This window comes from Salvelinus fontinalis, chromosome 19, assembly GCF_029448725.1.
Source record: "Salvelinus fontinalis isolate EN_2023a chromosome 19, ASM2944872v1, whole genome shotgun sequence".
NCBI lineage: Eukaryota > Metazoa > Chordata > Actinopteri > Salmoniformes > Salmonidae > Salvelinus > Salvelinus fontinalis.
This window is the reverse complement of record NC_074683.1, coordinates 36,954,374-36,976,605: the sequence shown is the minus strand read 5'-3', so window position 1 is coordinate 36,976,605 and position 22,232 is coordinate 36,954,374. Positions and strand designations below refer to the sequence as shown.

Sequence of the window (22,232 nt, the reverse complement as noted above, 5' to 3'; positions counted from 1 at the left end):
AGAGAAAAACCTGGTTGCTGTTCTTAGCCCTTTGTAAAGTGAAGCAGTAAGGCCCGAGGGGGTGTGGTATATGGCCCATATACCACAGCTAAGGGCTGTTCTTCTGCACAACTCAATGTGGAGTACCTGGATACAGTCCTTAGCCGTGGTATATTGGCCATATCCCACAAGTCCCACGAGGGGCCTTATTGCTGTTATAAACTGGTTTCCAACGTAAGTAGACCAGTGAATATACATTTTTTTGTCATGCTCATGGTATGCGGTCTGATATACCACGACTTTCAGCCAATCAGCATTCAGGGCTCAAAGCACCCAGTTTATAATAACTCTTATAGGTCACAAACTCATTATTCCCTCATGTTTTATTCATAAAGCAGCAGACCAAACCTGTAAGGGAACTGTGCCCTGGTTTATGTATTCAGAATCACACATAGCTTGACTTGATTTGCCTGCAAAATACACCCTCTGGACTAATGTGGGATTACATCGGGCATGTGTGCAAGTATGTCTAGCACCTCTGTGCCTGTACTGTAACCTCTCTGCGTGTGTCTCTTAGGCTGCTGACGGGGAGGACGATCAGCACAGAAAAAGACGCTCTTGACGTGGGTTCCATTGTCCGTTATAGAGCTAATACACATCATGATGATGGTTTTAATCTTGACTTATAATGAAGGCTTCTTGCCCTCTCAGGTAATGGAGCTGCTCCATCAGATGGGTCCTGATACGGTGGTTCTCACCAGCACAGACCTGACCTCTCCTCATGGGGACCAGTTCCTGGTGGCCCTTGGGAGCCAGAAAATGGGTAAGGCCAGGGCCGGGAGGGAGGGTGAAAGTTTAACTTGCCAATGTTAAAAGGTAACATGTTAAAAGGTAACAGACTCATACTGACACTGTGTCCTTTCCTCAGTTAGGACAGATGGGAGCAAGTCCACCCAGAAGATTCGTATTGAGATGCCCAAGGTGGATGCAGTGTTTGTGGGCACGGGGGACCTGTTCACTGCCATGCTGCTGGCCTGGAACCACCACCATCCCAATGACCTGAAGGTCAGTAATACCCCCAGCAGGGGGTTTATTAGAATTGTTTAGAGATTAGAATCGTTGCTGAGCCTGTTTCTTGCTCAGTTGTGAATGGCTTGTTTTCTTCAATGAGCTGCTATGTTCTCAGCCCAATGTCAACGGGAGAGATGCTAGTGAATGATTGATGCAGGTAACTGAATGTCTAACAATGGAGATTGTAGTCAGTCTTCCTCTGTCAGCATGTTTGGTTGTCTCTCAGCCTCTTTATCTCTCCAAAAAATCTACCAAATCCAAACCTGAATAACTGCTTGCTGACTTCTACTTCATGTTGACCCCTGCTGGTCATAAGAAGAACTGATCACAGACAGACTATATTGATTGATGACTGAGAGATCAGTGTTTCTATAATTACCTAAGAAACCAAATCTGCCTCTGGAATTCCTTAAAAGAAAACATCTGGCCAACTTACCAGTTCACACTCTCCCTCCATAAACAACAGCCCCCTTTTGTTGTTGGAAATTTTTATTCAGGATAATAGCAGACATCGACAGACTTAACATTCTGTTGAGTAAAGTTGAGTATGCTTTAGGTCTTATTAAGGTGATCCCTCACCTCTGACCCTTAACCTCTCTTGTTTCCAAGGTTATGCTCATTGGAAAGGGCAAGTGCTGACGGCAGAGGAGCTTAATGTTCTATGAGCGTATCAAACTCCACAACATAAAAATATGTCCGTTTTAAGATTGTTTTTTGCATTGGATGGGTATCAATCCGCCTATGTATGTTCTCATGGTACATAACCCAATTTAATTATATTACTCAGTCTGCAAACCAGAATTTGTAAGATCCTGGTCGAATGAAACAGACGGAGGCCCAGCTAAAATAGTCAAAAAGGTTTATTCACGGGAACGTTCTAAAGTCAAGAATACAAAACAATTCATTTTATACTGACTTCTCACGCCCACACATACACACAACCATACGCACACACATACACAACCATACGCACACACATACACACAATGTCCTGCTACGCACACACATTCACACTACCCAGCCGACAGAGATTAGGGAGACCTTGTCCTTGAGACGTACTCCCCGTTCTCTCCCAAATCTCTAGTCAGGTCGGCACCAAGCTCAGACAGTCTGTGTTTATAATACCAGAAAGACATATTGCCTTTACCCTAATTCTGACTAGGACTACACATTTATTGATTATGATTTTATACATTCTAATCAATTCCATACAATTATATGTTTCAGGGTGGAATATTCTAATCGTTCAATTAACAGATAATTTTCACCTATCAGTGGTGAAAGGTGATAGAGCTGGATTGGTCAGACTACGAGATATCCCGAAAAAGCCGGTCTTCTCACAAAATCATCTGTAGTGTCCGAACGGCTTGGCATAGAAAATATTATGACCTGTCTTTGAAAAGATGAGACTCTCACGAACACGATGGTGTTTTCTGTTTTGCTTTAACGACCAGAAGGTCAGTCATGCAGGGGACTGAGGAGGTTATCAATGCAGAGATAAAAAAACAAGCTACGGGGCCTCCCGGGTGGCGCAGTGGTCTAGGGCACTGCATCGCAGTGCTAACTGCGCCACCAGAGTCTCTGGGTTCGCGCCCAGGCTCTGTCGCAGCCGGCCGCGACCGGGAGGTCTGTGGGGCGACGCACAATTGGCATAGCGTCGTCCGGGGTAGGGAGGGTTTGGCCGGTAGGGATATCCTTGTCTCATCGCGCTCCAGCGACTCCTGTGGCGGGCCGGGCGCAGTGCGCGCCAGCCAAGGGGGCCAGGTACACGGTGTTTCCTCCGACACATTGGTGCGGCTGGCTTCCGGGTTGGAGGCGCGCTGTGTTAAGAAGCAGTACGGCTGGTTGGGTTGTGCTTCGGAGGACGCATGGCTTTCGACCTTCGTCTCTCCCGAGCCTGTACGGGAGTTGTAGCGATGAGACAAGGTAGTAATTACTAGCGATTGGATACCACGAAAATTGGGGAGAAAATGGGATAAAAAATAAAAAAATAAAAAAAAATAAAAAAAAGCTACATTATCCTTAATAATGTAATAAATGTGGTTTGATCCATGGACTAGTCTATCTTTTCTAACATACTTGTCTCTTAGTCTGCCTGTGAGAAGACGGTCTCAGTCCTGCACCATGTTATCAAGAGGACCATCACCTATGCCAACGGTGAGATAATATTCAAGGCTCTACTTGCCTGTTTGTATGACTGTCTAATCTACACAACAAATGCAACATGCAACATTTTCAAATATTTTACTGAGTTCCCGATCATAAGGAAATCGGTCAATTGAAATAAATAAATCAGGCCCTGATCTATGGATTTCACATGACTGGGAATACAGATACGCATCTGTTGGTCACAAATACCTTTTTTTTTTTAAGTAGGGGCATGGATCAGAAAACCAGTCAGTGTCTGGTGTGACCACCATTTGCCTCATGTAGCACGACGTATCCGTCACGCTGTTGATTGTGGCCTTTGGAATGTTGTCCCACTCCTCTTCAATGACTGCAAAGTTGCTGGATATTGGCAGGAACTGGAACACACTGTTGAACACGTCAATCCAGAGAAATCCAAACGTGCTCAATAGGTGACGTGTCTGGTGAGTATGCAGGCCACTGAAGAACTGGGACATTTACAGCTTTCAGGAATTGTGTACAGATCCTTGCGACATGGGGCTGTGCATTATCATGCTGAAACATGAGGTGATGGCGGCGGACGAATGGCATGACATTGAGCCTCAGGATCTCGTCACGGTAACTCTGTGCATTCAAATTGCCATTGATAAAATGCAATTGTGTTCGTTGTCTGTAGCTTATGCCTGCCCATACCATAACCCCACTGCCACCATGGGGCACTCTGTTCACAACGTCAACGTCAGCAAACCGCTCGCCCACACGACGCCATACACGCTGTCTGCCATCTTCAGGGTACAGTTGAAACCGGGATACATCCGTGAAGATCTTACTTCTCCAGCGTGCCAGTGAAAGGGGGATACCTCGTCAGTTGTACAACTGAATGCATTCAACTGAAATGTGTCTTCCGCATTTAACCCAACCCCTCTGAATCAGAGAGGGGGAGGGGGGGCTGCCTTAATCGACATCCACGTCATCAGTGCCCACGTCATCGGTGCCCAGGGAACTGTGGGTAACTGCCTTGCTGAGGGGCAGAATTACATATTTTTACATTGTCAGCTTGGGGACTCGATCCAGCAAAATTTCGGTTACTGGCCCAACGCTCCTACCCTCCAGGCTACCTGCCGCCCCCGTGGCCATTGAAGGAGAGCATTTGCCCACTGAAGTTGGTTATGACGCTGAACTAGTCAGGTCAAGACCCTGGTAAGAACGACGAGCACGCAGATGAGCTTCCCTGAGACGGTTTCTGACAGTTTGTGCAGAAATCCTTCGGTTGTGCAAACCCAGTTTCATCAGCTGTCTTGGTGGCTGGTCTCAGACGATCCCGCAGGTGAAGATGCCGGATGTGGAGGTCCTGGGCTGGCGTGGTTACATGTGGTCTGCAGTTGTGAGGCTGGTTGGACGTACTGTCAAATTCTCCAAAACGACGGAGGCGGCTTATGATAGAGAAATTAATTACATTCTCTGGCAACAGCTCTGGTGGACATTCCTGCAGTCAGCATGCCAATTACACACTCCCCCAAAACTTAAGACATCTTTGACATTGTGTTATGACACAACTACATATTTGTGGCCTTTTATTGTCCCCAGCACAAGCAGCACCTGTGTAATGATCAGGCTTTTTGATATGGCACATCTGTCAGGTTCGATGGATTATCTTGGCAAAGGAAAAACGCTCACTAATGTAAACAAATTTGTGCTCAACATTTGAGAGAGAGCTTTTTGTGCGTATAAAACATTTTGGGGATTTTTTTTATTTCATCTCATGGGACCAACTCTTTTTACATGTTGTGTTTTATATTTTTGTTCAGTGTATATTCCAGTCTAACATCTCTCCTCCTCTCCATCAGAGATGGCCGGCCCTGGTAAGAGACCCAACCCTGCTCAGTTGGAGCTGAGGATGGTCCAGAGCAAAAAAGACATTGAGGACCCGGACATCGTAGTGGAGGCCACCATCTTATAACACCCAACGCCTCATAAATAAACGTATAGGACTTTTACATCATGAGGTGTCATCTTGCCTTATAGGATCTTGTAGAGAGCACTGTTTTCATTATGGACATCAGACTATTTGACCTGCACACCACACACACACACACATTTACTTAGTCACTGCCATGTGTCTTTAGTATGACCTGAGCATTGTCACCCATTTGAAAACATAGATGGTCTTAGAGCAGGGTCGTTTAACTTTTCTCAGCTTGAGATCCAGTTGAGAAATTGACCGTCCTTCCGTGACCCGATTTAATCCTCTAACGACCCAAATTAAGAATAGTGTGTGATTTTTATAGATGTATTCTCATAACTCACAACCCACCTCTCACATTACCCAGGGCCCACTTTGGGTCCCGACCCATAGTTTCAGAAACCCTATCTTAGAGGAACACACACAGGTATTGGATATTACCATACATCAGAATAGTGAAGTGACTGTATGGATACCTGATTGGCCCTCAATACGGCATAGGTATTGGCATGGGCCCTGAGTTTCCCCTGACAATGTGAGCTGCCCAGGAAAATCTCTGCGCTTCAGTTATGGGTTGGTGATACATCATAGGCTTTTATCAGATCCAGTGACGCATTACATTTGTGCTACCATGAAGCATGTTATGCAGTACTAATCCGTGCACGTTTGATCATCAGATTTTCAATTGTCCATTTAAAAAAATATATTTTAGGCAAAAAGTATAATATTTCATAGTTTGACAATTGTATGTTTTTGTTTTCATACTTTTTATGATGTGAATGATTCATACATTTATTTTACTATTAATGTACTTAGTCCTAATAATAATGCTTGTCATTCTTAAATGTCTTACACATTTCTAACTGAGGTAACAATATTTGCACAGATAATCTTGATAAACATGTTTATTATTAATGTTAATCATTGAATGCTTTTCATGGTCTTGATTGTCTTACTATTTTCATATCGTTATTAGAACACAGGCCTATGTTGGTATGAAAAAGTACAATTTGGCCTTAGCCAAATAGGCGTTTAGAGGAATACTGTCGTTGAATGTTTTGTATCTATGCCTGCAAAGGTAATGAAATAAATATTTATTATACAATGTTAGAAAGATAAATGCCAAAGCTGAAGCTCTGATAAATGATGAGGAATAATAAAATATTATTTTGATTAAACCCACCCGTCTCTGTTGTAGTTGGGCCTCTATGCCTCATGTTCCTGTTGCTAATTCTCCCTTGAGTGGGATAACAGTGAGATCAGTAGTGTTCTATTCTACAGTCCTAAAAGAGAGTGTGGATAGGGGCAGGCTTTAGCTTTGTTTTGCACTATTAATTGATCCCACAGGTATTGGGAAATTAATGATTTATGCCACCAGTGAATCTCTATTTTCTATATTATTTTGTTTGTGCTTGAACTAATGGAAATGACGATGCCACAAAAGGTGAATGTTGGAGATGAAATAAATTGGAGGAATATTACAGAGAATCATTTTACCGTCTGGGTAGGGGCCTGTATTCTGGTGAGATTATAGGGTCAGGTTTCACAGCATCAGATCTCTGCACTAATCCCAATGTGGTTAGCCTGCATCGACCCAAATAAACAGACAGGCCAAGTAAAGATGATCACTCTGCTGTGTCAAGGCAACTCCAACCAAAATGACCAGTTATGCTTTTTGTTTGGGGTGTGTGGCCGTAACCATGTCAGGAGTGTCTGCCCAGCAACAACACTGTCTGTGGTTACACCACCAACACCTGAGCCCTACTGGAGGTAGAGGAGGGTGTGGTTAGTTACAGTAACCAGCAGAGGGCCTCTGAGACACAGTTATCTCCCCGATCCATCCATTGCTACTCAGGCCTGGACTGTACAGAGGACCATCAATAATCATAAGGGGATAGCATGAATCTTCTTGACTGTGGCTAACAATGAAGCAATACAATGCAACATTCCCAGAATTGTCTTTTAAAAAGTCTCTCTCCATTTGTCTGTATCTGAACTGCTGTGTCTCAGTTCATGGGAACTGCTAAATGATAGGGACCGGACAGGAAGTTTGATATCTTCTCTGCTCTGATTTTCTTTTGAGGGAGGGATGGTGCCCTCTAGTGATGGGTCGTCGATGCTTGTCACCATTGCTTTTTATATACACTAGATGACTGACAGTGCGCTGTTTTAAGCCACCGTGCCTCCATCCTGGCACTCCGCCATTGGAAAATAATACTTTGGAAGCTGTAGAAATGCATCTATTCATGTGTACATTTGTTTTTGCCACTTCTATTCTATTACAGACACCTTAATGCATAATTTAAAATTATATGTGAGATAAACATAAAAATTGATATAAACGTATCATTTTTTCTGTTAGTTCTGTTACTTTCCCCCCAGGCTAAAAAAAATTATAATTAAATAAATGTAGTTTTGTTTAGTTTTTTCCCCCTCTGGTTGCACATGTGACATTCTGGTAAAAATTTGGTAAAACTGATTTAAGTTTGCCTGCATTAAAGTCCCCGGCCACTAGGAGCCCCACTTCTGGATTAGCATTGTCTTGTTTGCTTATGGCCTTACAGAGTTGGTAAATAGATGGCTACGAATAATATAGATGAGAACTGTCTTGGTAGATAGGGTCTACAGCTTATCATAAGGTACTCTACCTCAGGTGAGCAATACCTCGAGACTTCTTTCATATTAGATATTGCGCACCAGCTGTTATTGACAAAAAGACACACACCCCCACCCCTCGTCTTAACAGACGTAGCTTCTCTGTTCTGCCGGTGCATGGAAAATCCCACCAGCTCTATATTATCCGTGTCGTCTTTCAGCCACATCTCGGTGAAACATAAGATATTACAGTTTTTAATGACCCCGTTGGTAGGATAATCGTAATCGTAGGTCATCAATTTTATTTTTATCTTCTGATATCCAGAAGTTATTTTCGGTCATAAGAGACAGTAGCAGCAACATTATGTTCAAAATAAGTTACAAATAAAAACTAACAAAATAGCACGGTTGGTTCGGAGCATGTAAAACGTCAGCCGTCCTCTTCGGCGCCATCTTATCACTGATCAAGCTGTTTAATCAGCTTCTTGATATGCCACACCTGTCAGGTGGATGGATTATCTTGGCAAAGCAGAAATGCTCACCAACAGGGATGCAAACAAATTTGTGCACAAAATTTGAGATAAATACACTTTTTGTGTGTATGGACAATTTCTGGGATCTTTTATGTCAGCTCATCAAACATGAGACCAACACTTTACATGCTGCGTTTAGATTTTTGTTCAGTATACATTGATTTGCTTTGGAATGTCTAGCCAGCGTATTATGATAGCTAGCTAGATGTTGGTTTAGATAAACAAATGTAGTTCGCTAGCTAGTTAACTAAGTTAGCTACGTTACCGCTGCTCGAGTTCTTAGTAAGGTAACCGATTAAATGTTGCCCCAGCAGCCTGTGCTTGCTTGTAGTTTGCACATCCAGGTACTGAGCACCACACCACGACTAAACTTTACTGTTGTCTACACAAATGAAAGTAAATAGTGATTTGCAAGCTGGTGTTTTATAAACAAGTGACTGGTCCAGTGAGTAACGCTAGCTACCTGTTGACACCCATTCTCAAAGGGATCCACCTCGACAAGGGCGTTACTACGTCCTGAAATCGCTAAGAATTCTGGATATTGTGGTTTGCTTACAACCAAGAAATGTACATTGCCCGTTTCTACGGGGAGATGCAGAAACGCATGTAGTTAGGACATTTTTCTGACACATATTACATGTTAATAACATATTAATGGACATTCAGTGAAAGAGCAGCAGTGAAATGTCTGTTTAAATTAGGACAGGCGGGACGTGGGGGCGCTATAACGTTGGATGCCAACCGCCGATAAACCCCACAGAAGAAGAAGAGGCGAGGGCAACAATGGTAGACAGTATCCTTCATCCCCTCAGTTCTGTTAACAACAGCGAGGGCAGGTGTTCAGCAGACGGGAGTGAAATACACTGTGTGCTAGCTAGCAAGTCCAATGGAGGACTCCGGTACATAGCTGCTGTGGGGCGGGGGCGACACCGCGTGCAAACTAGCTAGGACACGGTTCGCTAACTAGCAAGATAGCTAGTTAGCTAGCACACGGTGTCACTCCCCGCCTGCTGTGTACCGAAGTAGCTAGCGTAAAGGGGTTGACACCAGTGAGCTAGCTGGCTAATCCTAGGAGGACTACAGTACACAGCATGCGGGAGGCGCCTCCCACCTGCTGTGTACCGGGCACTGTTTTCGCACAGTTCTGTCAATGAAGGTGAGAGTAGGTATTCAGCAGGTGGGAGCAAAGGACACTCTCTACTAGTGATGTTACGTTTAATATTGAAGCTCCGAGGCATGCATCAAAATTGTTTACTTCGGAGAAGTGTGCCAGTATCACTTTTATCAGAAGCACATGATTTATGACGTCCAAAGCTTTGTTTCGTCGAACAACCACCGCCTTGGTTTGGTATTGGTTTCGGTAGAAGACTGTTACCCTGTGCCCACGCTACGGCATGTGGGAAGTCATCTATAATAATTTGGCTGCTCTAAATTCTTTTGACCAGCAGGTGCCAATAGTGTACATTGTGTTGATCAAAGCCTTAAGTAATGAACCTACTGCATTTTCGACACAATTGGCTGGAAAGCCTCAATGCTTCAGGAAGCTTAGTTTCCCCATCACTACTGTTTACCGGTATCGCCCAAGGGGCCAGGGTTCTGGTCTAGAATCACGGTTTCAACTGCTCCTACAGTTTTGCTTCAGTACTGCAGTTTAATTGATGCCTGGACCAGAAGGAGAATTTCCATACTTGGCCATATAGAGAAGTCAGATTAGAAAATTCCTAATAAGACACTTTAGTCATCACTTTTGTGCACAAAACATCCATTGAATTATTCATGTAATTGTCGCTGTGGCCGATTTTTTTTCCATCACTCACAGCCGAAGATGTCTTCCATGCTTTTGAATGACGTAATGCTCAAGATGTTCTCTGTGCGCATGTGATGTTGGTGTGCGCATGTGATGTTGGTGTGTGCATGTGATGTTGGTCCGTATAAACCGGATTCAACATAGATACTTGGGTGCATTCTCAAAGCATGCGCAGACCTGCTGACAGGTGTCTTTACAGACACTTTCAATCTGTCCTTGACCCAGTCTGTAATCATAACATGTTTCAAGTTCACCATCATTGTCCCTGTTCTCAAGAGCTCCAAGGTAACCTGCTTAAATGACTATCGCCCTGTAGCACTCACAACTGTAATTATGAAGTGCTTTGAAAGACTGGCCATGACACACATCAACACCATCATCCCAGGCACCCTAGTCAACGCCTCTTTCCCCTCAGGATGCTGAAAATATTTGGCATGGGCCCTCAGATCCTCAAAAGGTTATACAGCTGCACCATGAAGAGCATCTTGACTGGCTGCATCACCGCTTGGCAATCAAATCATATAAAATGTATTTATAAAAGCCCTTTTTACAAAGTGCTATACCTCAAAGCGCTACAAAGGATGGGGTGGACAGCCCAGCACATCACTAGGGCTGAACTCCTTGCCATTCAGGACCTTTAGATCAGGCGGTGTCAGAGGAAGGCCCGAAAAATTGCCAAAGACTCCAGCCACCCAAGCCATAGACTGTTCACTATGCTACCATCCGTCCGGCAAACGGTACCGGAGCATCGGCTCTTGCACCAACCAGTTCCGAGACAGCTTCTACCCCCAAGCCATAAGACTGCTAGATAGCCAAACTACTAGAGTGAATTATTGGTACCCAAACTATTTGCACTATCTTGCAGATTATCTTGACCTTAAGCACACTCACTAGACTTTATATACACATTCACTTACACACACATTTAAACACTACATGCGCACACACACATGCATATCGACACAACACAAACAAACAAACATACATACTTTTACACTCATCAATTGCTGCTACACTGTTATTTATTTTACACTTCTTATTATCTATCCTGATGCCTAGTCACTTTACCCTTTCTTCATGTACATGTCTACCTCCAATACCTTATTATTATCTATCCTGATGCCTAGTCACTTTACCCTGCCTTCATGTGCATGTCTACCTCAAATACCTTATTATTATATATCCTGATGCCTAGTCACTTTACCCTGCCTTCATGTACATGTCTACCTCAAATACCTTATTATTGTCTTTTATTTATTTATTTTTATTTTACCGTTATTTTACCAGGTAAGTTGACTGAGAACACGTTCTCATTTGCAGCAACGACCTGGGGAATAGTTACAGGGGACAGGAGGGGGATGAATGAGCCAATTGTAAACTGGGGATTATTAGGTGACCATGATGGTTTGAGGGCCAGATTGGGAATTTAGCCAGGACACCGGGGTTAACACCCCTACTCTTACGATAAGTGCCATGGGATCTTTCATGACCTCAGAGAGTCGGGACACCCGTTTAACGTCCCATCCAAAAGACGGCACCCTACACAGGGCAGTGTCCCCAATCACTGCCCTGGGGCATTGGGATATTTTTTAGACCAGAGGAAAGAGTGCCTCCTACTGGCCCTCCAACACCACTTCCAGCAGCATCTGGTCTCCCATCCAGGGACTGACCAGGACCAACCCTGCTTAGCTTCAGAAGCAAGCCAGTAGTGGTATGCAGGGTGGTATGCATCTATCCTGATGTCTAGTCACTTTACCCTGCCTTCATGTACATGTCTACCTCAAATACCTTATTATTATCTATCCTGATGCCTAGTCACTTTACCCTGCCTTCATGTACATATCTACCTCAAATACAGGAAGTACCAGTACCATATCAATGTGCGGAGGTACAAGGTACTTGAGGTAGATGTGTACATATTATCTGCCCTGTCTTCATGTACATATCTACCTCAAGTACCTCGTACCTCTGCACATTGATCTGGTACTGGTACTTCCTGTATAGAACTCCATTCTTGTGTATTTAATTGTATTCCTCTTGTGTTAGTTACTATTCTGCATTGTTGGGAAGGGCTCGTAAGCAAGCATTTCACTGTAAAGTCTACACCAGTTGTATTCGGTGCCTGTGATAAATTCAATTTTATTTTGAAGGTCCAGGAAATTGGCGTATGTGAACGTGAGTAGATTACGTTGAAAACAACAGTTGAACACGTTGGATGCGGTCTCCACGATTCATATTATATCGGCTAGGAGGACTCCGGTACACAGGAGGCTGGGGCAAAAACTCCCAGAATACTTTCTTTCCCTTTTGACCCACATTCAAAAGAGTCACACAAGCATGAAGATGTCTTGCTTGAGGGGGGGGGCGTTCATGCAGGAACCAATGGGATGCTCGAGGAGGGCGTTCATGCAGAAACCAATCGGATGCTCGAGGTGGGGGGCGTTCATGAAGGAACCAATGGGATGCTCGAGGGGGGCGTTCCTGCATATGCAGGAATGCCCACATGCTTGAACGCCCCGAATTGCGGCCCGCAATCACACACTGTTGGAGCTTCAGCGACAAACAATAGCAACCATCCTGAGTGAATTAGCTAGCTACTGAGAATACTTTATATAGAAATCCAAAAGGAACCAAGGTGGCAGCACTAGTTACAATCCTAGCATCTGCAAAACTGAAACAAATAAGGAGATCCAGCCCACGCCGAAATCAGGTAACGTCAACTTTAGCTAGCGTTTCACGCCGTATTACAGCAAGGGTTAAAATTAACGTTAGCTATTCAGCTAGCGTTGTCTTGCTGTTGGGTAGCTAGCTAACGTTATATAGCTAAAAGAAAAACATTTATTGTGAAGTTGTATACCTTCCATGCTACAGCAATACGATCTCGTATTCGTTTCCTAGACGTATAACTAGCTAACTAGATTGGTCTCCTCATGCATTATGATTTGAGGTTTGTAGTTACGTTTGCTGACCAATCGTCTAGCTAGTGAATTTCAAGCTTGCTATGCAACTAAGGTTATTATGTGCGAAGTGTATTGATGGAGAATTCGCAAACTGAATATCACAAACATCTTTGTGCTAAAATAATATGCAATTCCTGGTACACTCTCTGGGTTCCGGTGACACGGCATGTGTTCTTCGGTGTCAGTTGCGCTGACTTGGCATGCGTACGATGTCGTACCACCTCGGGGTTACTTTAGTGCAAACTCTCCTGCGTGCCTTTGCGGTTCTGAACGGTGTAAAATCACTTTTATTCTATTGCACCAGTAAAAGGAATCTCCTTGAGTGAATTTAAGAGAGCACTTTTTAAAATGTTTAACTAAGAACATTCAGTTTGTGTTTTAACTATTAGAAACATCACCATGTGGATGGATATATTCGTAACTATGTAAATATTTAAGGTTCTTCGTTTTATTGGTAGTTGTATCCCTTGCTCGTTACTCTCATACTGTTTTCACATAGGATTTGTGGTATTTTGCGTCTTCTTTTTATATGTGGCCATTGTTTACGATACCCTTAAAAATAGGCCCATTTTTGCCCGCATACACATTTTTGTACCCATGCCAGAATGTCAGGTGCTGCTGAGTGGTAATAGTGTTGTGCAGATGTGGGTGGGTGTTTATTTTAGTTAATCCATTTAATATACACCATCAAAAATAAATACATTATTCATTTTTTGTTTGTTAGGTTGCTAAGAAGGTAGGCCATCATTGCATATAAGAATTTGTTATTAACTGACTTGCCTGGTTAAATAAAATAACGATAAATAAACATTAAGACTAATAAAATGTATTTTATTTTTTATTAAGATTTAAATGTTAATTTCAAACAATTCAGCTTGTTTTTTTCCCCGTGTTTTTTTTCGTTGGTGAGAACAAAGACATACAATACATAACGTAACAGCGGCGGCAGGTAGCCTAGCCAGCTCGGGATTCAAACAAGCAACCTTTTAAGGTCCCAATGCTCTAACCCAGGGGTGTCAAACTCATTCCACGGAGGGCCTAGTGTCTGCAGGTTTTTGGTTTTTCCTTTCAATAAAGCCCTAGACAACCAGGTGTGGGGAGTTCCTAACTAATTAGTGATGTTAATTCATCAATCAAGTACAAGGGAGGAGCGAAAACCCGCAGACACTAGGCCCTCCGTGGAATGAGTTTGACACCTGTGCTCTAACCGAAAGGTTGCTTGTTTGAATCCCGAGCTGGCAAGGTGGGAAAATTGTCCGTTCTGCCCTTGATCAAGGCACTTACGTTATCTTTAAATCAAGTCTAATTTTATTGGTCACATACACATGGTTAGCAGATGTTATTGCAAGTGTAGCGAAATGCTTGTTAAAAAAACCTTTTTCATAAGGACTAGAAGAAACAAGGCAGCCCTCTCTGTCAGCACCATCTTATGTTATCTTACGTAATTGTCCCAATTGGGTGACAACCATACAACCGATATACACATAACATGAAACAATGAGATCGATTAAAAAAGGATTAATCAGTCTGCAAAATTGCAGCAATAAATTTACATTTCATGTGCAGATTCAGAAAATGTATGGCCTTTGGGATAAAAGTGATCCTGTATCTGTTGCTCTTGACTTTGGGAAGTCTAAACCGATGACCACATTTCTATGTGAATTTGATCGGGTCGCCCAAAAAGTTACGTATTTCAGCTTTCATGGCGACAGGTAGCCTAGTGGTTAGAGCATTGGGCCAGTAACCGGAAGGTTGCTAGATCGAATCCCCGAGCTGACAATGTAAAAATCTGTAGTCCTGCCCCTGAACAAGGCAGTTAACCCACTGTTCCCCGGTAGGCCGTCATTATAAGTATGAATTTGTTCTTAACTGACTTGCCAAGTTAAATAAAAGTGGAAGGGTAAATCTTTTGAGCAAAATGTGTGTTTTTGGACACAACTGCAAGCTTCAAGGAGTGGGCCATTTGAAGGCGTTTGTCTGACAGTGCCCATCTCCCCACTTGTCCCATGGCATGAGGATAACTGAACCACCTATTGAGATGTGCATCACATCCGTGGTACTTTGACAGGCTTTCTGTCTCTCGCCTCCTGCTTGTGTGAATCATCATTTGACACTGGTATGTTCAACCCAGGGGGTTTTGTTGGCTTCCCCGGCGGGCAGCTTTGCTCTCTCTGCTTAGTCTGGCTATATGATGAGCCTCCTTTACTTTGAATAGCTTAGTAGGAAATCAACTCAATGTATTAGAAAATACATTTTCCCAAGTTAATCTATTCACTTATTTAATTAAGTTAAATTGAAGTAAATGTATTGAAGACATGAACAAAATGCATCAGTGATCTGTATTTTCCTGCAACTTTCTGAAGAGGTGTGTGTGTGTGTCTACCACGTTGTGTAGCCGTTAGCGATGATGCTAATATCATGAAAACAGTCTTCTGGTAGATGGAAATGCTTTCCCAAAAGCCTATGCCTACCTGGCAGAGTCCTGATTATTTGCATAAATCCAGTGGTCATTTGTTTTGCAAACTCTGCAATCCCATGAGTGCTACAGAAATATTGCTATCCAGACGAGCCAGTCTCTGGCTTGAAATAAAGTTGAATTAAAGGGTAACGTCACCCAAAAAATCAACATTTATTACATTAGTCAACATTTCAAAAGTGATGTCCTGATGTGGTTTAAGCGGAAACCTGAAAACTGTGGGGAAACATGGGAGAGGAAAATTTAAAAAAAAATGGAATGTGGGGTAAACAACTGAATCAGAAACCGGTTTTTAAATAGAATCGATAACTATAACCCCCAGTGAACCTGCTGCCATGTGATCAAGGACAGGCAGCAGTTATTTTCCTATGCAGCTTTAACCCAATGTCTGTCATCCTCTCCCAGGCATGTGTGAGGGGCTGGAGTGGAGCTCACGCTCAGGCTGGTGTGGAGCTCGCGCTCAGAATGGTGTGGAGCTCGCGCTCAGAATGGTGTGGAGCTCGCGCTCAGAATGGTGTGGAGCTCGCGCTCAGAATGGTGTGGAGCTCAGACTGGTGTGGAGCTCAGGCTGGGGTGGAGCTCGCGCTCAGAATGGTGTGGAGCTCGCGCTCAGAATGGTGTGGAGCTCGCGCTCAGGCTGGTGTGGAGCTCGCGCTCAGGCTGGTGTGGAGCTCGCGCTCAGGCTGGTGTGGAGCTCGCGCTCAGGCTGGTGTGGAGCTCGCGCTCAGGCTGGTGTGGAGCTCGCGCTCAGGCTGGTGTGGAGCTCGCGCTCAGGCTGGTGTGGAGCTCGCGCTCAGGCTGGTGTGGAGCTCGCGCTCAGGCTGGTGTGGAGCTCGCGCTCAGAATGGTGTGGAGCTCGCGCTCAGAATGGTGTGGAGCTCGCGCTCAGAATGGTGTGGAGCTCAGGCTGGGGTGGAGCTCGCGCTCAGAATGGTGTGGAGCTCGCGCTCAGAATGGTGTGGAGCTCGCGCTCAGAATGGTGTGGAGCTCGCGCTCAGAATGGTGTGGAGCTCGCGCTCAGAATGGTGTGGAGCTCGCGCTCAGAATGGTGTGGAGCTCGCGCTCAGGCTGGTGTGGAGCTCGCGCTCAGGCTGGTGTCGCGCTCAGAATGGTGTGGAGCTCGCGCTCAGAATGGTGTGGAGCTCGCGCTCAGGCTGGTGTGGAGCTCAGGCTGGGGTGGAGCTCGCGCTCAGGCTGGGGTTGAGTTGGATCCCACTGGTATTGCTTCCCAGAGAGATGACCTACTATGTGATGCTTTGAGGGCTGTAGTCCTGAGGCAGATGATCCTGGATCAAGGTGTGTTACATTGTGCCCTTTCAGCCCTGGTTGACTTGAAAGACAGACTGATGGAGAGAGGGAAAGAAAGCTCGAGGTAAAGAGAAACTGGAAGCTAAAGATGCAGAAAGATCACGTATAATACCCATAACCCTAGTGTGTTACACCTGGGTCTGTTGGCATGGCAACTATGTGATCATATGGTCCTTTTGAGGATGTCAAAGGGGGTGGATTCTTTCAGGTAATCCAATTGTATTTATTATTTTTTCACTGTAAGTGCACAAATGCACGCCGGAAGCATTTTCTTCCAGTATTTATTGCAGTGAGTTGGAAAATAAATTGATCCAGTGGTCACATCTGAAGTGTGTGTGTGTGTGTGTGTGTGTGTGTGTTCTTTACTTTCTCTTACCTCAAAACACATAGCCTTGTCCTTTGGTCTCAGTTGGAAGCTTTGACTACAAGGATACACAGGCAGCTCTCATTCTGATACTCTCTGGTTAATGCCCCAAATGTCGGTGATTTATTACTCTATTCCAATGCCTTTCTATTTTCCACCTGGTGGGACGTGAGGAGATTCCCTCCCAAATGGTGTCTATCTCAAAGTGGCTAGGAATTGACTTGTTTGGATACCTGGTCCCAGTCTTGTGTCTACTCCCATCCACGTGCTTTCTTTATCCCACTGGTTTAACTGGCAGTTTCTCACAGAGGCCCAATACGAAATCCACCCCTAGATCTGCCTGGACCATCTGGACCTTACCACTGAGATTCCAATTTGGCCCACACACACACAGTCATAATGTTTGGACACCACTGGGTTTGACTCTTCCTGTAGGCCTAGATATGAGATGATTGTGTGGAGGTAGTCCTAACTAATATTTTTTATTTTTTACATTTCTATAGAGCTTTTCATAGAATCTCAAAGTGCCTCGAGCATCAAAAAAAAAAAGGCAATACATCATAAGAGGTCAAGTCTTTCAAAGATGCATTCTCTGAAGATGGAGAGGGTCATTTCATGGCTTGAGCGAAGGATGAATGATGGAGCTACAGTGCCTTCAGAAAGTAGTCACACCCATTTCCTTTTTCAACATTTTGTTGTTACAGCCTGAATTTAAATGGATTAAAAATATTTTTAAAATGTGGCGCTGGACTACACACAATAGCCCATAATGTCAAAGTGGAATTATGTTTACAAATGTATTAAAACTATAAAGTTGTAATGTTGTGAGTAAATAAGTATTCAACCACTTTGTTATGACATGCCTAAATAAATAAAGGAGTAAAAATGCCCTTAACAAGGTTTACATGATAAGTTACATGGACTCACTCTGTGCAATAATAGTGTTTTAACATGATTTTTTTGGAATGACAACCTAATTTCTGTACTCCACACATACAATTACCTGTAAGGTCGAGCAGTGGATTTCAACCACAAAGACCAAGGAGCTATTGATGGATGGGTTAAAAAAAAGCAGACATTGAATATGCCTTTGAGCACGGTGAAGTTATTAATTCCACGTTGGATGGTGTATCAATACACCCAGTCACGACGAAGATACAGGCGCCCTTCCTAACTCAGTTGCCAGGGATGAAGAAAACTGCTCAGGGATTTCACCATGAGCCCAATGGTGACTTTAAACAGTTACATAGTTTAATGGTTGTGATAGAAGAAAACAACTCAGGATGGATCAACAACATTCCAGAACATGCACCCAGTTTGTAATAAGGCACTAAAAACCTCACAGCTGTAACTGCTGTGAGGGGATTTTACCATGTATTCACTCGGGTTGAATACTGCTCTAATCAAGATATATTAGTTTTTTTCATACTTACATTTTTTTTTATATATATACAAATGTTACAATTTGTGTGGATCGTTGACAAAACAATTACAAAGAAATCCATTTCAAATCAAAGTTTATTTGTCATGTGCGTCAAATACAGCAGGTGTAGTAGGCCTTACAGTGAAGTCCTAACCAACTTTGTAACCCCACAGAATGTGGAAAAGGTCAAGGGGTGTGTATGCTTTCTGAAGACATTATCTATAGCACATGGTTTAGAAGCGTCTCAGGATTGGGGCTAGGGGATAATTTCAGACTTGGCCAAAGACTTAACTGGGTGAGAGAATAGTCTGTCTCTGTAACAGTATCCCACCACTCTCCCTTCCTCTGGGGTCATAGTCGTAACTCTGTTTGTTCCAGATGGTGTCTAGCCAGCCAGAGCGAGACGGGATCTTCAGATAGGCTGTGACGATACCAGTATCGTGATGTTTTTTCCATGGCAAAAATTAAAACACAAAGCAACTCTTTTGGTTCTTTAAAACCCTGTTATATGTCAAATATTTTGTTTTATAGCTTGGAAAATGAATAAATGTTGACTCTGGATGACAACAATGTTTGTTTCCAACATCAGGGCTGTTTTCCTAAAGAAGTTAAATACACTTTGTGTTTTGTTTCCTTGCAGCGATGCTAAGGAATGCTGTGGTACTGGCATGGTCCCAGCCCTAATCAGCAGCTGTCGGGGTAGTCACCTAAGGGGTTGGCTCGGCTACCTCGTGTCTGAAGAGGACCAACCAGTACCAAGATTCCTCCTAGTGCAAAGGTCCAGCTGGCTACTGATGTGAATGTAGCCTACTATTAATTCATTATGAGGAATTTAAAGTATTTAGGAATACTATCAGTGAAGAAGCCAATCCACTATGGAGTATGTGGACTACTCACTCAGTAGCCCATGTGAGCTGCTCACTAAGGAGTATTTGAACTAGGTATTTGAATTTTGAACCCCTATTTAGTATTGGGTTATTTAATTGCCATGGTTTAAATAACGAGCAGACACTTCTGGATAGAGCAGACACACTAAATCAAATGTTATTTTTCACATGCGCCGAATACAACCGGTGTAGACCTTACAGTGAAATGCTCACTTACAAGCCCTTAACCGACAATGCTTTTAAGAAGTTTTAAGAAAAATACGTGTTTAGTAGAAAATCTAAGTAAAAAAATGATTAAAAAGCAGCAGTAAAATAACAATAGCGAGGCTATATACAAGGGGTACCGGTACAGAGTCAATGTGCACCGGTTAGTCAAGGTAATTGAGGTAATATGTACATGTAGGTAGAGTTAAAGTGACTATGTATAGATAATAAACAGAGTAGCAGCAGCGTAAAAGAGGGGTCTGGGTAGCCCTTTTGATTAGATGTTCAGGAGTATTATGGCTTGGGGGTAGAAGCTGTTAAGAAGCCTTTTAGACCTAGACTTGGCGCTCCAGTACCGCTTGCCGTGCGGTAGTCTATGACGGGTGGCTGGAGTCTGACAATTTCTTTTAGGGCCTTCATCTGACACCGCCTGGTATAGAGGTCCTGAATTGCAGGAAGCTTGGCCCCAGTGATGTACTGGGCCGTGCGCACTACCCTCTGTAGTGCCTTGTGGTCTGGGGCCGAGCAGTTGCCATACCAGGCAGTGATGCAACCAATTAAGGATCTGAGGACCCATGCCAAATCTTTTTAGTCTCCTGAGGGGGAATAGGTTTTGTCTCATCTGCAAACTTAATGATGGTGTTGGAGTTGTGCCTGGCTGTGCAGTCATGGGTGAACAGTGTGACGACCCTCCCACTCTGTCTACCGTTTTCTCTCTCTTTGCTCTTGTTTCCTTATTAGGATGCCGGTGGGCGGAGTTGGGAGGGTCGTCAGCTACATGGGAAACACCTGGGCCCACTCTCCCAGGATAAATACACCACTTCCCCATTCATGCAGGGGACCTCTCTCCATGCAGACACCTTGACAGATTCGGTTATGTTTCATGGTGTTTTTTTTTTTTTTTTTTAAGGAGTAACAAAATATATTTATTAAATAACGAAACTAGGTATAATATACAATGGTGTGTGTAATCAGTAATCAGTAGTGTAAGTGAATGTTTTGCATGCCTGAATGTGATAATGCAGGGTGTTGAAAGATGCTAAAACTAACAACCAAAAAAACACCATGAAACATAACCGAATCTGTCAAGGTGTCTGCATGGAGAGAGGTCCCCTGCATGAATGGGGAAGTGGTGTATTTATCCTGGGAGAGTGGGCCCAGGTGTTTCCCATGTAGCTGACGACCCTCCCAACTCCGCCCGCCCACTTCTTTCTCCAGTTGGGCTTCTCCCTGTATCTTGGTCAGAAAACCAGATGGAACAAACAGATTTTGTACAGACTACCGTAAGGTCAACAGTGTCACTAAGCCAGATTCATTTCCTCTTCCTCGGATGGAGGACTGCGTTGATCAAGTCGGGGCAGCTAGATTTGTGAGTAAATTTGACCTGTTAAAGGGCTATTGGCAGGTGCCACTGACGAGTAGGGCACGTGAAATCTCTGCCTTTATCACACCCTCTGGTCTGTACTCGTATTTGGTTATGAGTTTCGGACTGCGTAATGCACCTGCCACTTTTCAGCGACTTATGAACAGGGTTATCGCCGGTTTGACAGGGTGCGCTGTTTATCTGGACGATGTAGTGATATATGCAGATACATGGGAGGAACATCTGTTCCGTATTCAAGCATTATTCGAACGCCTTGCTGAGGGTCACCTCACGATCAATCTGGCTAAATGTGAGTTTGCTCAGGCGACTGTTACATACCTTGGAAAGGTGGTTGGGCAGGGGGAAGTGCGTCCTGTTCGAGCTAAAGTGGTAGCTATTGATGCGTTTCCTCCACCAACTACTAAAAAGGAACTGATGCGTTTCTTGGGCATGATTGGTTATTACCGTGGTTTTTGTAATAACTTCTCTACTGTGGTCGCTCCATTGACAGATATGCTGAAAGCAAAGGCTGTTTACACTTGGTCTTCTCGTTGTCAACACGCTTTTGAAGATGCAAAGAGGTTGCTTACCTCAACTCCGGTGCTGGCTGCTCCTCGCGTGGAATTGTCCTTTACCTTGCAGGTGGATGCTAGTCATGTGGGGGCAGGGGCAGTTTTGCTGCAGGCAGATGTGTCTGGGGTTGAGAGACCTGTCAGTTTCTTTTCGAAAAAGTTTAACCATTATCAGTTAAACTACTCTGTCATTGAAAAAGAAGCGTTAGCACTCATCTGGGCGCTGCAACACTTTGAGGTCTATGTCGGGTCGGGAGTAGTACCTATTACGGTCTACACTGACCATAACCCTCTCACCTTTTTGAGGTCCATGATGTGTCCTAATCAGAGGATAATGAGATGGTGTTTATTTTTACAATCATTCCATCTCGATGTGCAGCACATTCGTGGAACGGATAACGTGATTGCTGATGCGCTCTCTCGTGCGCCCTGTTCCTGAATGTTTGTATGGTCAGGTTCTGTCTTTCCTGTCTATTCCGTCCTGGTCTGGGGAGTCTTCTTTCCTCTTAAAGGTTGCTTCTCGTGCACAAAGGTTGCTGAGGTCTGGAGAGGAGGTTGGCTGGGGCAAATTTGGAAGTGGGAACACGTAACCCCTCATCA

At 43.9% G+C, this 22,232-nt stretch overlaps 2 protein-coding genes across 3 annotated transcripts in view; both read left to right on the top strand.

The window, feature by feature from the left end:
- LOC129816679 (pyridoxal kinase-like) overlaps window positions 1-6,318 on the top strand; it is a 31,195-nt gene extending 24,877 nt beyond the window's left edge. For both annotated transcript variants that reach the window (XM_055871446.1, XM_055871445.1), the window contains 5 exons: window positions 557-602; window positions 691-802; window positions 908-1,044; window positions 3,141-3,207; window positions 5,025-6,318. In XM_055871446.1, the coding sequence (XP_055727421.1) occupies window positions 557-602; window positions 691-802; window positions 908-1,044; window positions 3,141-3,207; window positions 5,025-5,137 (475 nt within the window). In that variant the 3' untranslated portion in view covers window positions 5,138-6,318. The remainder of the gene's footprint in view (window positions 1-556; window positions 603-690; window positions 803-907; window positions 1,045-3,140; window positions 3,208-5,024) is intronic.
- A 6,260-nt stretch (window positions 6,319-12,578) lies between these two features.
- The window catches only part of LOC129816678 (1-acyl-sn-glycerol-3-phosphate acyltransferase gamma-like), a 37,277-nt gene continuing 27,623 nt past the window's right edge, over window positions 12,579-22,232 (top strand). The window contains exon 1 of the mRNA XM_055871444.1: window positions 12,579-12,785. The gene's annotated coding sequence lies outside the window, so the exon portion shown is untranslated. The remainder of the gene's footprint in view (window positions 12,786-22,232) is intronic.